The sequence below is a fragment of the Emydura macquarii genome, unplaced genomic scaffold (genome assembly GCF_026122565.2).
Source record: "Emydura macquarii macquarii isolate MOO-44397 ecotype Brisbane River unplaced genomic scaffold, CSIRO-AGI_Emac_v2 contig_1644, whole genome shotgun sequence".
In the NCBI taxonomy this organism is placed as follows: Eukaryota; Metazoa; Chordata; order Testudines; family Chelidae; genus Emydura; species Emydura macquarii.
Genome location: NW_027131781.1, coordinates 1,908,554 through 1,920,969, shown reverse-complemented (window position 1 = coordinate 1,920,969; position 12,416 = coordinate 1,908,554). Strand labels below are relative to the sequence as shown.

General features: G+C 36.1%; 1 protein-coding gene across 3 annotated transcripts in view; it reads right to left on the bottom strand.

Moving 5' to 3' along the window:
* Window positions 1-414: 414 nt before the first annotated feature.
* GOLM2 (golgi membrane protein 2) overlaps window positions 415-12,416 on the bottom strand; it is a 29,832-nt gene continuing 17,830 nt past the window's right edge. Inside the window, exons 9-11 of one of the 3 annotated variants that reach the window (XM_067555449.1) lie at window positions 7,118-7,285; window positions 4,027-4,101; window positions 415-2,375 (exon numbers count right to left, since the gene is read on the bottom strand). In XM_067555449.1, coding sequence (XP_067411550.1) covers window positions 4,076-4,101; window positions 7,118-7,285 — 194 coding nt within the window. In that variant the 3' untranslated portion in view covers window positions 415-2,375; window positions 4,027-4,075. The remainder of the gene's footprint in view (window positions 2,376-4,026; window positions 4,102-7,117; window positions 7,286-12,416) is intronic. The other 2 variants (XM_067555448.1, XM_067555450.1) reach the window with 2 other exon arrangements.

Sequence of the window (12,416 nt, the reverse complement as noted above, 5' to 3'; positions counted from 1 at the left end):
TCAGTTTATCACCTAAATTACTCTTTCCCCAGGATGTTAAAGTATTTAGTGTCCACATTTCATTCTGGCATTTGGTATTAAGGGGAAATTATAACTTTCTTAAACCAACCTAGAAGGTGTGCTAGGTTCTGCAGTGGCCTAGACTGTCTACATATGAAAATCTAAGTTAATATCCTGTATTTAGAAAGCATATCTTGAACTATGGTCTCATCCAAAATAACTCTCCTGGTTGGCATATAAACAGCAGCTTTCACTGCACTTGCTTAAACATGGCTAAGTATTCAGGAATCCCTCTTTCATGAAGACATTAATTCAGTTAAAAGAAAAAAAGCAAGAAGTCAAGGTGAAAAGAATTAACTTCAGATAAATGTGATTTGGCTAAAATAGTCCACAAAGCCAATAATGACACAGTGAAACTTTTAACAACTTAATTTATTAGAACCCAATAAATGTTGGTCTCAGTAACTGAATCTTGAACACCTCATTCATGACAAAAATTACATTTTGAAAGTATCTTAAGTAAAACCTTGCCACATTCAAGTACAGTATTATCTCCTGAAGACTGTTAGTTTTCAAATTTAGAGACTTGTATAGTATTGTGCTGGTAATATGGCATCCCACTGAGCAGGTTTTCAAGTTGAAAATATTTTCTCTCGCTCCACGTACGTGTGTGTGTGTGTGTGTGTGTGTGTGTGTGTGTGTGTGTGTGTGTGTGTGTGTGTGTGTGTGTGTGTGTGTGTGTGTGTGTGTGTGTGTGTGTGTGTGTGTGTGTGTGTGTGTGTGTGTGTGTGTGTGTGTGTGAGAGAGAGAGAGAGAGAGAGAAATGAGAGAGAGTCCTGGCTTAAGTATACAAAGCTCAAGAAAAAAAAAATCATATGCTTAATCAGAATCTTCCTAATGATTTCTTTTCATGAAGAAGTTACTGTATATTTAAGACTTGTTATTGAAGATCTTTCTAGTCAAAAATGAATATCGCCTTTCCAATTCATTCAAAATGTTCACTTAATCATCACAACGAACCTTAAATGTAATATGATGCTATTTTAAATTTGAACCTGAGTACAGAGATAGCAAAGTACAATCACCCCCGTCATAGGCCCCATAAATTCTATTCACAGTAGCCCTTTTTGAGAAGCAGGTAGTGTTAATAACCTTAAATTTGAACTGACTAGATAAACAAAACCAGTTCTGCAGAATTCAGAAAGTGTTTAAACCCAGAATACAAAAGAGTATCTACCTTACAAATTCTTCTGAGATAGAAAAGCAACAGTGCAGCAATGTCAAATGTTTGAAGAGATCTGTATCAGAGTATTAAACTTAAATTAAAATGACAGACTTGAGCTGTTCATTAAATTAGAGGGTTCGTACGATTATATCTAATGATTGCGAAGACTGCACATAGTTTGAGTGTTCTCTACTGTGAACTATTTGTACAGAACTGTTATAGACTACTTCTAATTTAAGAAACACTTGCATCCTTTGAAGTGTAAGCAAATACATTTCCTACAGTTTTGTTAAGGGAAGTGTTAAAATACTGATTCAGTTTTTAGTTTGACTGGTGAAATCAGCTAGCTATAATTCTTCCAGCATGTATCAAATTACTATTACTCTAATATCACTGATTTTCACCTCTGGATATAAACTTTGGTCACAGTATGCTAGGATTAAATGGTACTGATTTCTGGAATGTTACTGTAGAATGTTTCAGTGACCTATCTCTGTCCTTAATTATATTAAAGAAGGTGCAATCCATAAATATGTTTTACACATTTTCATTCAGTTGTTTCAACTGTAAGCATACCTACAAAATACAGCACCCATGGAAAACAAAAAGGGGTATTTTCATTCATACAGATATTTTATATTCCTCTATAAAAGGAGTCCTTTGGCTGCCCAATCGTTTCCACAGTATATTTGTTCCATATGTAAGATACAAACTGTACAAGTTCTTCAGTTTACAAGGTTTCCTAATTTGTAGAAACAATCCAGCCTAAATTGGTAATATATTAGTTTGTTTTAAATGCAAAGATTACAGGTAAGGTACAGTCTTTACATTTAATTGGCTCACTAACAGAACAGAAGTGTCATTTTGATAATACAATTTGAAATAGTACAACTATGTACATATATACAGTATTTTATGTCTCCTATTACTTAACTAACATTAAGTAAATTTATTTTAAGTAACCTATTATTGTTTCTTTATTACCATCTTAACTTAAGGAACACTGAAACAAAAATGGTTCAGTTTTGCAGTACTTCAACTCTATTGCAAATTGTCTTAGATAAAGTTAAATTCAGGCTCTAAAGCACATCATTGAAGCGTGACTTTCCATAGTCTCCAAGGTCCATTTGAAGTTCTCTCTCTTCATCATCTGCAATTGAAATATTCAGATTAAAATTAATATACCACTAAATGATCACCATTGAAATTCATTTAAAAATAGCTTCCCAGAACACATCTGGTTACAGACATAAATGCACACCACATTAAATCTGCCTTCTCACAAGAATAGGAGTAGTTAGAGAAAGCACATTGATGGCATGATGGGTATATCTAATTATAAACCCAGTGATCTTCATTTTTTGGATTGCCTCTGCTAAAGAAGTGGGATTTTGACAGTGCTAGATATCCTTGTTTTGGAGAGCTGAGTTTCAGAGATTTGATTAATTTTAGGAGATTCTAGGACTGGTTACATTTACCAATTGAGAATGTCCCTTTAAAATTTGCCAGACAATCCTGTTATATCCAAATTCTTTCTAGAAGAACTCTTGAAACTTTGTGGCTTCTCCATTTCCACCACCCCCCACCTCCCCTTCACAGACAGTGCATTACAAGATCCCATATAAGTGTGTGCCTCATGCAGAAAAGTTACTTTTGCCTTTAGCTCCCACTGCCAAAAATGTCTACCAAGCTATACATTTCTTCTCTCTTTTCCTCATGAGCATAAAAAGGAGGAACACTCCAAAATCTTTGTCACAGTCAATTTTGCAGCAGTGGAATTCATGCCCAGTATTTCAATTGTACATTTAATAAGTGTTTTTGGAGTCTGCTATTTTAAAGTTTACGTTTGTGACTGAGACACCACAGTAGTGTGTCTTATGGAGTATTTAAACAGCAAACTCTAGGTTTCAGTCTTGTATTTTATATATTAGCCGTAACAAATTTTTTTATAGCTTTCTTTCATCTTCAGTTCAATTCACTTTGTTGCATGTTCATTTTCAATGTCATAATACTGCCTATGATAAAATCCTCAGTTATCCCATTCTGCCCAAAAGATGAATGCAGTTATCCAGAAAGGCTATCACATGGTTGATATCCACCCTGTCATTTATGACATTTACCTGCTCAGGACTTCGAAAAAAATATTTTAAGCCAGACATTAGCCAGAGGTAAATATGAAAGATTTCTTTGGAGGGTGAGATCCAAGGGGAATGCCCACCATCGTTAAGCTCAGATGCTGGAAAGTGGTAGAATTTCTAATCAGATACCATGTATGAACACTGCAAGTGGACTGCATCCTTCATATCACCCTTTGGTTGTTAGGCTTTTGATAGATTTCTAACTTCATCCTCAATGGAAAGCAAGAGAAGTTTTGTCTCTTCTCTTCCAGAGTTTCAACACTCTACCCCTCCGGCTTTCCAGCTTTGTTTCTTTGGGTCTTTTTCCCCTCAAAGAATTCCAGAGTCTCAGCTGCTGTTCCTTTTCCAAATTGTATAAATTAACTAAAGCAGCTCACTATTTATCTCTAACATGGTTACTTTACTAGCACCCATAGTAATTTGTCTAGAAGGCACACTTGTCCCTTATTTCAGAAAGGTTAATGTTTTTAAATGGCAGAGTCAAAGTAGATTTTTGAGGTTCACTGAATTTTGCAATATAGCAACAGGCTACTACAGCAATGGTCAAATGTTACTGTCCTGTTCTATTTCTTCTTTCCAATTTAACATAGGGCTCTGGCCTTTTCTTTCCTGTGGGCTTTGTGCCACCTGCTCTCAAACCAAGAAAGCTGAAGTTCCAAGTACCTTTCAGAATTCCCTGTTGCTGTATTTCAAAGCTTATAATTCCCTTTTTTCACATCTGTTGCATCCCTTCCATTCCTAGAAGTAACATGGGCAAGTTTCACTGTTAGAAGAGGTTTAATTATGTCTTCCCTTGTATGTGTCTAACACTAAAACCTTTTGGCATCTTATACATACACACATCCCCCTCTTTCCTAAAGCACTTGGTATTTGCAGACTAGAAAGTGTCAGTTTTAAGAATTAGCATCCTTCTAATAATTCTGTAACAAGTCTTACCCTCATATTGCAGTAGTCCAAATCTCAAATTTAACTTTGTGAAATGTGCTCTAGTTTCTTAAGAGGTAGCTAATAAAGAGCAAACTCCTGAACCTATGGCATTGTGTGTATTTCAGTTGAACCAAAGACTCAATGCAGGAGTCTAAAATGATGCTTTTGGTGCATTAAAGCCACTCAACAAGACTTCATCCCCCGGGTGATCTCTCATGTGAATATCAAATTTGCAAACATTGTATTTAATAGCAATATCAACCTGGAACCTAAACATTATATTGTGACATGAAACAAGAGCTGCCTAATTTAGTTTGCACCTACAATACTTTCTGCTTTGCATTTAAAGCCACCAAATATTTTCCAGAAACGTTTTGGTTTCACTTTAGTCAGAAGCCATTCAGATTTTTTCTTTCCACTTATTCCAACAATGAAGCCATATCACAGAAAAGCATGTGTAGACTAAACACACTTTTAATGCTTCCCCAGAATGAAATGTTGGCTTTTTCATGCCAGTGATCTGTACACCAAAATTAGACGAATAACCAGTACACACAAAAGAGGGCCAAGTGCCCAATTGTCATTCCTTTACACTTAAGTTCCAAGACCCTTCTTTCATCTTGAACCTGCAGAGATCATATCTGCCACTCAATCTTCTTCTCAGGCTAATCCTCACAAGTCAACACACTAACCTTTACTGACAAAAGTCAAGCCCATTGTCACTGTTTATATAGACAGTAGGAGTCCCAAAAATCTAAGTTTCCTGCCTGTTGTTCCAAAGTAAAGCCCAAAAATCCAGACTACTGAATTGGCTGGCATCATATCTGTAAATGTCCAAGACTTTTACAAAGTCATTATAACTTTAGTTCTCTTTACAACCAGCTGATCCAAATCAATATTAAGCACAAAAAACTTAAAGCAATTTACAACCCAAGGCATATTCGATTCAGTAGAATTTAACCACAGCTCTCTGTGCCTGACTTTTCAATTTCCCAGCAACATACCTTGTAGAACTGTTCTTTAAGAAACCACTATAATGGTGGGTTAGTTTTGAAAGGCCAGCCAGTCAAAACTCAGTCCAACCTAAGAACACCGAGCTACTCAGTTCAGCAAGACCTGCTCATGCTGCAGGGGAACAATCTTGCATTGGCCCATAGGGTTGGACCAGATGGCCTAATCAGTTTTTTCCTCACCTCTAATTTATGAGATTCATAGAGCACAGGGGTAGGCGGGGGAAGAGGGAGGAGAACTGTACTGAGTGGAATACAGAAAACTAGCACTTTGAGAAGATTAAGGAGTACTCATAATATTGTAGGGGCTAAAATGAACAGCTAGGCAACATGGCCAAGATTTTAAACTGGGGTAATATTTAGTCACCTGCCTGAGTTTTCAAAAGAGATGAGCATCCAACAAGTATCTACTGAGGTGAATGGCAGCTGTTGGATGTTCATCTCTTTTTAAAAACCAGACAAGAGCCTAACTGTAGGTTTCTATTTTTTAAAATCTTGGTGCGTGGCTTAAATATAGTTACACATGAGAGTGTCTAGAGAGGACTCTTCCCTTATCTTTACAAGACATAAGGTTAAGAGCAGAAATCCCGTATTTCTAGAAATAAAACTAGCAAGTTGCGTATTCTACTCGGTTAGATCTTCCAACTGAAGATACAGAGTGGGTTTTACAGACAGACAATTAGAACTGCAGACATGGCAGCCCTGTTCAGAAGAAACTGAAGACAGTAATCCAGAGCATTTAGAAATACGCCCGTCACAACTGATCAGAACTGCAAGAACAAGGGCCTCATGCTGGAGAAGCAGCAGTAAACTTTGTTTGTCAGTAAGTTAATTCATTGCCCAAAGTTCTGATCTGTACTTAGGAACTCTCTTTTCACCTGTTCACTAGCTTCTCCATACCAACAGAGACACAGTATGATGCATATTTAGATGCACAGCTACAAGAGTCAGTTAGTTCTAACCATATTTAGGGTCTCCATTAACTATGCTGAGAAGAAAGTCTCTCACATTTATTTCCTGCTGTACAAACCCTGTTATCTGGGAACTTTTCAGGAAAAGAATATGCGGTTACAATAAGATAATCAAAAACAGGGCCCATATAGAACAGCTCAAAATATTTAGTACCCTAAACAATTTCACCACAATATACTACTACACCACCATACAACATAGCTAGTGTAATTGGTGACAGGCAATGAAGGGTCAATACACTGACGTGCACACAGAACAAAAGATGGAGGCATGCACATATAAATGGATATTAGACTATGACTGAGTTCACTAGTTCAGAAATTTAATTAATAGAGTAAATTGAATGTCTGTTGAATCTGTGTATTAAGCACAAAAATGTTTAGTATACCATTTAGCTAAGTGCTGATCATTTTATCTTCAGCAAATGTGTAGCACTCAAGATAGTTGTGAATACTACAGATATAAGTTGTATTCTCAAAATACATATTAATATGCATTTGAAATTTACTTTAATGAATGTCAGAAGCTGTGTGTTCAAAAAAACTAGCTAAGAGACTTTTTGGTTACTGGAGGCAAATAAAACTGTTCCTGAAATTTCAGTTGTCTCGACTTTACTAGCATAGCAATGTAAGGATTGTTTCAAAGTTTCATACAGTAGTTAAAATATTCTGTATTGAAAACAGTTATATGGTTGGTTTTGAAACAGGAAGTATAAACATAAATGAAAGACTGCCTAAGAACGTTAACGCAGTTTTGATTAACAATTTAGAAGCTGCACACAAATTCAACACGCAAACTCAGTGTGGATTTTTCTTTAGTGGGATGGAGACACGGCCCAAGCTCACCTTGGACGTCTTCTTCTCCACCATCACCATCCTCTTCCTCATTGTAGGCCAGTTCAGCCTGCTTGTCTGCCTCATACTCACCCACGTTACCATCATCCCCATTATAATCCGCCAGTTTAGAGCCATGCTGCGGATCAAGAGGGGATTCGTTCTCATCAAAGAACCGGCCTGTGAAGTAGGCAAAGCGTTCAGTCAGAAGCAAAGAGGAAAGGAAAGAAAAGAAAAAGAAAAGAAAGGACTAACTGAAAGCAGATGATAGGTTAGAACCTTCAGTTCTCGTAGTCATGTCAGTTGTGAAAAACGAATACTCTTATGAAATAGCTCCATGAAAAAAGATTTACTTGATTATTTAAGAGGAGTTTTGAGAATTCTGCTGTCTGTGGCACATGCCAGCGAGTATTCTGGTATTTGGTTACTATGGGCTTCATTCTTTGGAGGGAAAAAAAGTGTTTAAATAAAAGGCTCCATATATGAAGATCCAGAAATACCATTCACATTTTCCTCAAATGCCAGGATTTATCCATGAGAATGAAGAATTTTGAATTCAGATTTGCCTCACTTTTACCATCACATTGATAAAAATTGAAAATATTCTCCTTAGAAAGAGGATTGGTGGTTTTCTATTCGAATTGGTGAAGTATAAATACTTCAAAAGAAATTCAGCTAGTCTCTTGAGTGCACCATGCTGTCTATAGGTCCAGTCAAACAAAGATCTGTCTGGAGTCTTTGGAATATTTTTGTTGAACTATGTCATTACTATATCTTTATACTAACTTTCCTGCTACGATTTAAAGTTTAGAAAATGTAGTAAATATCTTCTTGTGCTTTTAAGCAAGGTCTGAGGAATAGTTCCACTCAGTGAAATAAGGTACTAGAAAAATGTGAATTAGTTGGAACTACAAAATGGATATACAAACTAAAAATACATGAGAAAAGATGATTGGTTTAATGTCAAGTTGAGTGTGTTCAGTGGAGTACCCAGAGGGTCTGAGTCCAATACGATTCAAAAAATTTGTCAACTATTTGGAGGACAGTATGTGTTATGCTAATCAAATTCACAAATATGAACCTGGAAGGATTGCAGCTAACTGGAGACTAGATTAAACAGCAGTACAACCTTTACAAATTGGAGATGTGAGCTTAAAAAAGAAAATCGTGACAGATGTAAAGTGACTCGTAAAAAGCAATTAAACGCAGAAAAACTGAATGGGAGAATACCACTAAGACATTAGTATCAGAGAAAAATGCAGGTGAAGTGGATGATTTGACTGTGAGAATGGCATTGTTTTAAGAAAAGCTAATACTTCACTGTGTACAGAAGCATGTGATTAATAGAGGTTGGCAAATACTGATCAAGGTTTTCCACAAATATTTGCTTGCATTTTTAAGTGAGTTCTCTTCAGCTATGTTTGTAAATCTTTTTTATTGCACTAATTTTCACAAAAAGCCTAAGTCAGATACAAGGAAACGAAGATTACATGCACAGGTATATGTCCTACATGTGTTTATTCAGTCACATAAAAAACCCCTCAAAAACCCACCCAGCAAATATAAAACAATACTATGTTTCTTATTTGAGCAATCATAGCTCCTACATACACTCCTCTCCTCCCCCCAAATCCTCAGCTATGTTGGCTATTCTTATATATGAACTAATTTTTAAAAGTTCTGAGGAGATGCACAAAAATAGTTTCATATAACAGATTAGAAGAAAGCAGAAACTCAAATTTTGAAACATTATGCATTTCCCTCTCAAAAGTGCCTAAAAATGTTAGAGACAATTGCTTTAATTAGCTCGGAGTTAATTACTGTGTACTCTTGGCACTGCATTTTAAACAAAGGTCAGAACTCAGGAGAGAAGTACAGATATTGTTTTGTAAATAAAAGACTTGTAAGGAAAAGGTAAGAACTGATCATGCTCCGTCTACAGAAAAAGAAATGACAGTTTGCAAATATGAAGAGAATTGATCAACTTTAGTCAGCCAGAATTAGCATAACCTGCAGTCAGATAATTCAGGTTAAGAACTGAGGAACACAGCTAGGACATAGAACAAGCTGCTAAAGACAGTTGTGAAACTGCCATCAGTTCAGATACTGAAGGCTAGAATGGACAAATATTTATCAAAGATTTATTTAAAAATAATTAAATCCACTGTGCCATGATGAAGAGCAATACATATGATGGTAGACTGTATGTAGCTCTTATTAACCCAAATCATTCTGTGGTTTTATCTTGTAACCACTGTATGCCAGAAACACCAGAAAGTTGTATTTTTGAATAAAATGTTCCTCTAAAAAGAGAATCTAAGGCCAACAGAACAGGCATTGCCAACTGATGTAATGAGACTGTAGGTTCTGCATTTTTTATTGTTCCATTGTTTTCTTGCTTTCCAGAGTCATTGTTTAAGAGAGTGTATTTGGAACATCACTAAGATTTCTTGCTATCTAAAGTTCTCTTTTGCAGCATATAGCACATGGACAGGCTGGTATGCCCTTCAGCTACATGTTACAAGACCAGGAGGGGCCTCCAGTGGTTTAGATATTCAGTCCATCAACAGAAGGGGCTTTGGGAACAGCCAAAAGGTACCATGAGGCAGACAAGTGCCACTTGATATAAGTTAAAAGGGAGTTCCATACACTTCTTTCAAAGAAATGCCAAGCCCTTCAGAATTTCTAAATGGATAAAAGTATATGGAACATGTCTAAGGACACAGTGAGCTTTTAATACACTCAAATAATCTCTAATAGTATTATTTTATTTACATGTGCCCAGCTTTAGCAGAAGACTAAAGAGAATAATCTATATTTGTTTAAAAATAAATGGTCTATTAGACTAGTTTAGTTGAAATTAGCTATAAATATCAAATAAAGAGATTCATATGCAAAGATGAACCTTAGTTTGCTATTAAGAACATATCCCATTTCTTAAGAGACATGCTAACTTTTGGGAAAATTTTGCTGGACATTCGAACAACTTCTAAGTGTATAGTTCCCTTAAATTTTCCTGATTTCAAATATAATTCATATCATACAATATTTTGTCCACTGATAGGTGAATAGAAACAGTTTAATCTGAGTTGCATAAAAAAATTAAAAATTTTAGTATCAGAAAATAAATGTCTTTGGCAATATTTTTAAATCTTACTGTGCTTCTGTGTTTGGACATAAATAAGACATACAAAAACATGAATCATTGAGAATTCATTAAAGGTTAAGCCTCAATGCAAAACACGAAAGGAGGAGATGAAGTGTTTGGACAAATTTCTAGTGTTTCATAAAAAAAATTTAAAGCAGGCCAAGTGTAATTTAACAGGACAGTAAAATTTGGCAACAAAAACCATTCAAATGCTTAAAGAGAACAAAAAATGAATTTCACTGACATTGCACATCAAGTTTCTCAACAATTTAAAAATAAGGGCATATCATTTCCAATCAAAGTAAAGGAAATCTATAGTATATTTTAAAAACCTCAGTTTGCAGGGATTGAGCATGAGAGGTTTTATGTTTTTTTGGTTAACATGGCCAGGTCTTCCTAAAGTTGTGACAAGATTATTATTTATTTGTATTATGGAAGTACGGCAGAGGCCTCAAGTGAGATCAGAGCCCTGCTGTGCTAGCTGTTGTATGCCTACCCGAAGTATGAGTCATGCTCCTTGCTCTAGAGCCTATCAATCTAAACAAAGGATACTATAATCTAAACCAAGCCGCAGTGTACCATATCACTGTACTACAAGAGAAAAAGAAAACATAGGCTTTGAGATGATGATAAAAAGGTGCGATAGAAAAATCCCAAAAGATTACATTACATAAATAAAGAACCACTGCATCCAACAAGAAAACAACTTTCAGACAATTGTTCATGTAGGTTAGGTGGTGAGTTTTTCCACCTAAAGCTTGTATTACAAATCCTGTTGATTTATAAAAAACAGATTTCCTGGAGATTTCACTTTTACTTCAACTCTCACTCTTTGCCATGTGCCCTGAAAAAGCTTGATATTTCATTATATTAATATTCGTAAAGTGCCATGGACTCAAACACCAAGAGCTAAATTATTATATCTACACAATCCATCATCTACCCTTTTTCTTGAATGAGCTGACTGCAGCCAGATATGGTAATGAGCTAAGTAACCACTCCTACAAAACCATTACTGTTTAGGAAACTGTCCACAAGTATTCTACTTTCGGTGTGCATGTGCCACTTCTCCCCGCAACCCCATGCATACAAGATTAGATTCCTTTGAACAGCAATATCCCCTGGGGCTTCACTTGTGCCCTGCATGTCCTCCAGTGTCCCATTACCAAGGGCATACAGCTTGGACAGCTACAACCACCCTTTGCTTCCTTCTTACTGCCAAAGACAAGCTGGAAAACCACGTTAAGCACTGTGCAGCTTCTTTCTCGATCTAGTTTTTAAGTTAATGGAGTTACAATTCTTAGTTAGATTAGTATAATTTTTAAATCTATTGGCAAAAAAAATAAAAATAAGAATTTAGATGGGAGGTGCTCTAGTACAGAACTGCCTAGACATGGTGAAATCAAAATCCCCAGGATTTAAATCCTATCCCTCTTGCAAGGGCACTATATATATATATATATAATTAATAATGGACACCTGCAGTGCCTCTTCTGCATTAGTGAAGCACATATATTGCACAAGTGCTCAATATCATGCTTTTTCAGACACAAACACACAGGGAATGCCACCTAAAACTTGTTCCTTGTGGAAAAGTCCCTGAGGGTATTGCCTGAGCCAGATTAGACCATGTCAGTTAGTGCTCCTGTAAGCTATGGATCCAGTCCTCATCAAGAAAGTCCCACTCCATCCATCCGTCCATGCATGTCTTGACTAGTACTGAAGCATCGGCACCGAAACATCAGACACCAAAGGACCTACCATGTTACCTGCAAATGTGCGGGATGCACATCCTGAACAGATCTTTTTGGTACCAAAAGACTGAACGGTAACCAGCCCCCCATTGCTGGCCACTACTAAAAAACTCCTAGCTGTGGTAGCATCTGGGTCAGCCACCTCAGTTTGTACACAGGATAGTCAGGAACAGGATGGATTGATTTAAATCAAGGTGATTTAAATAATTGATTTAAATCACCAAGAGAAAATCAATTATTTAAATCAAGTTTCCCACTGATACTTCTTCATATATTTCTTAAACAATGGTGCAAATCTGATCACTAAAACATGTTAATTCACCACTCAATACAGCATTTTACAACATCTAGGAGGGTATACTTCGTGTAATTTTTTAGATAACTTGATTTTTATTAATTTAGAAAATAG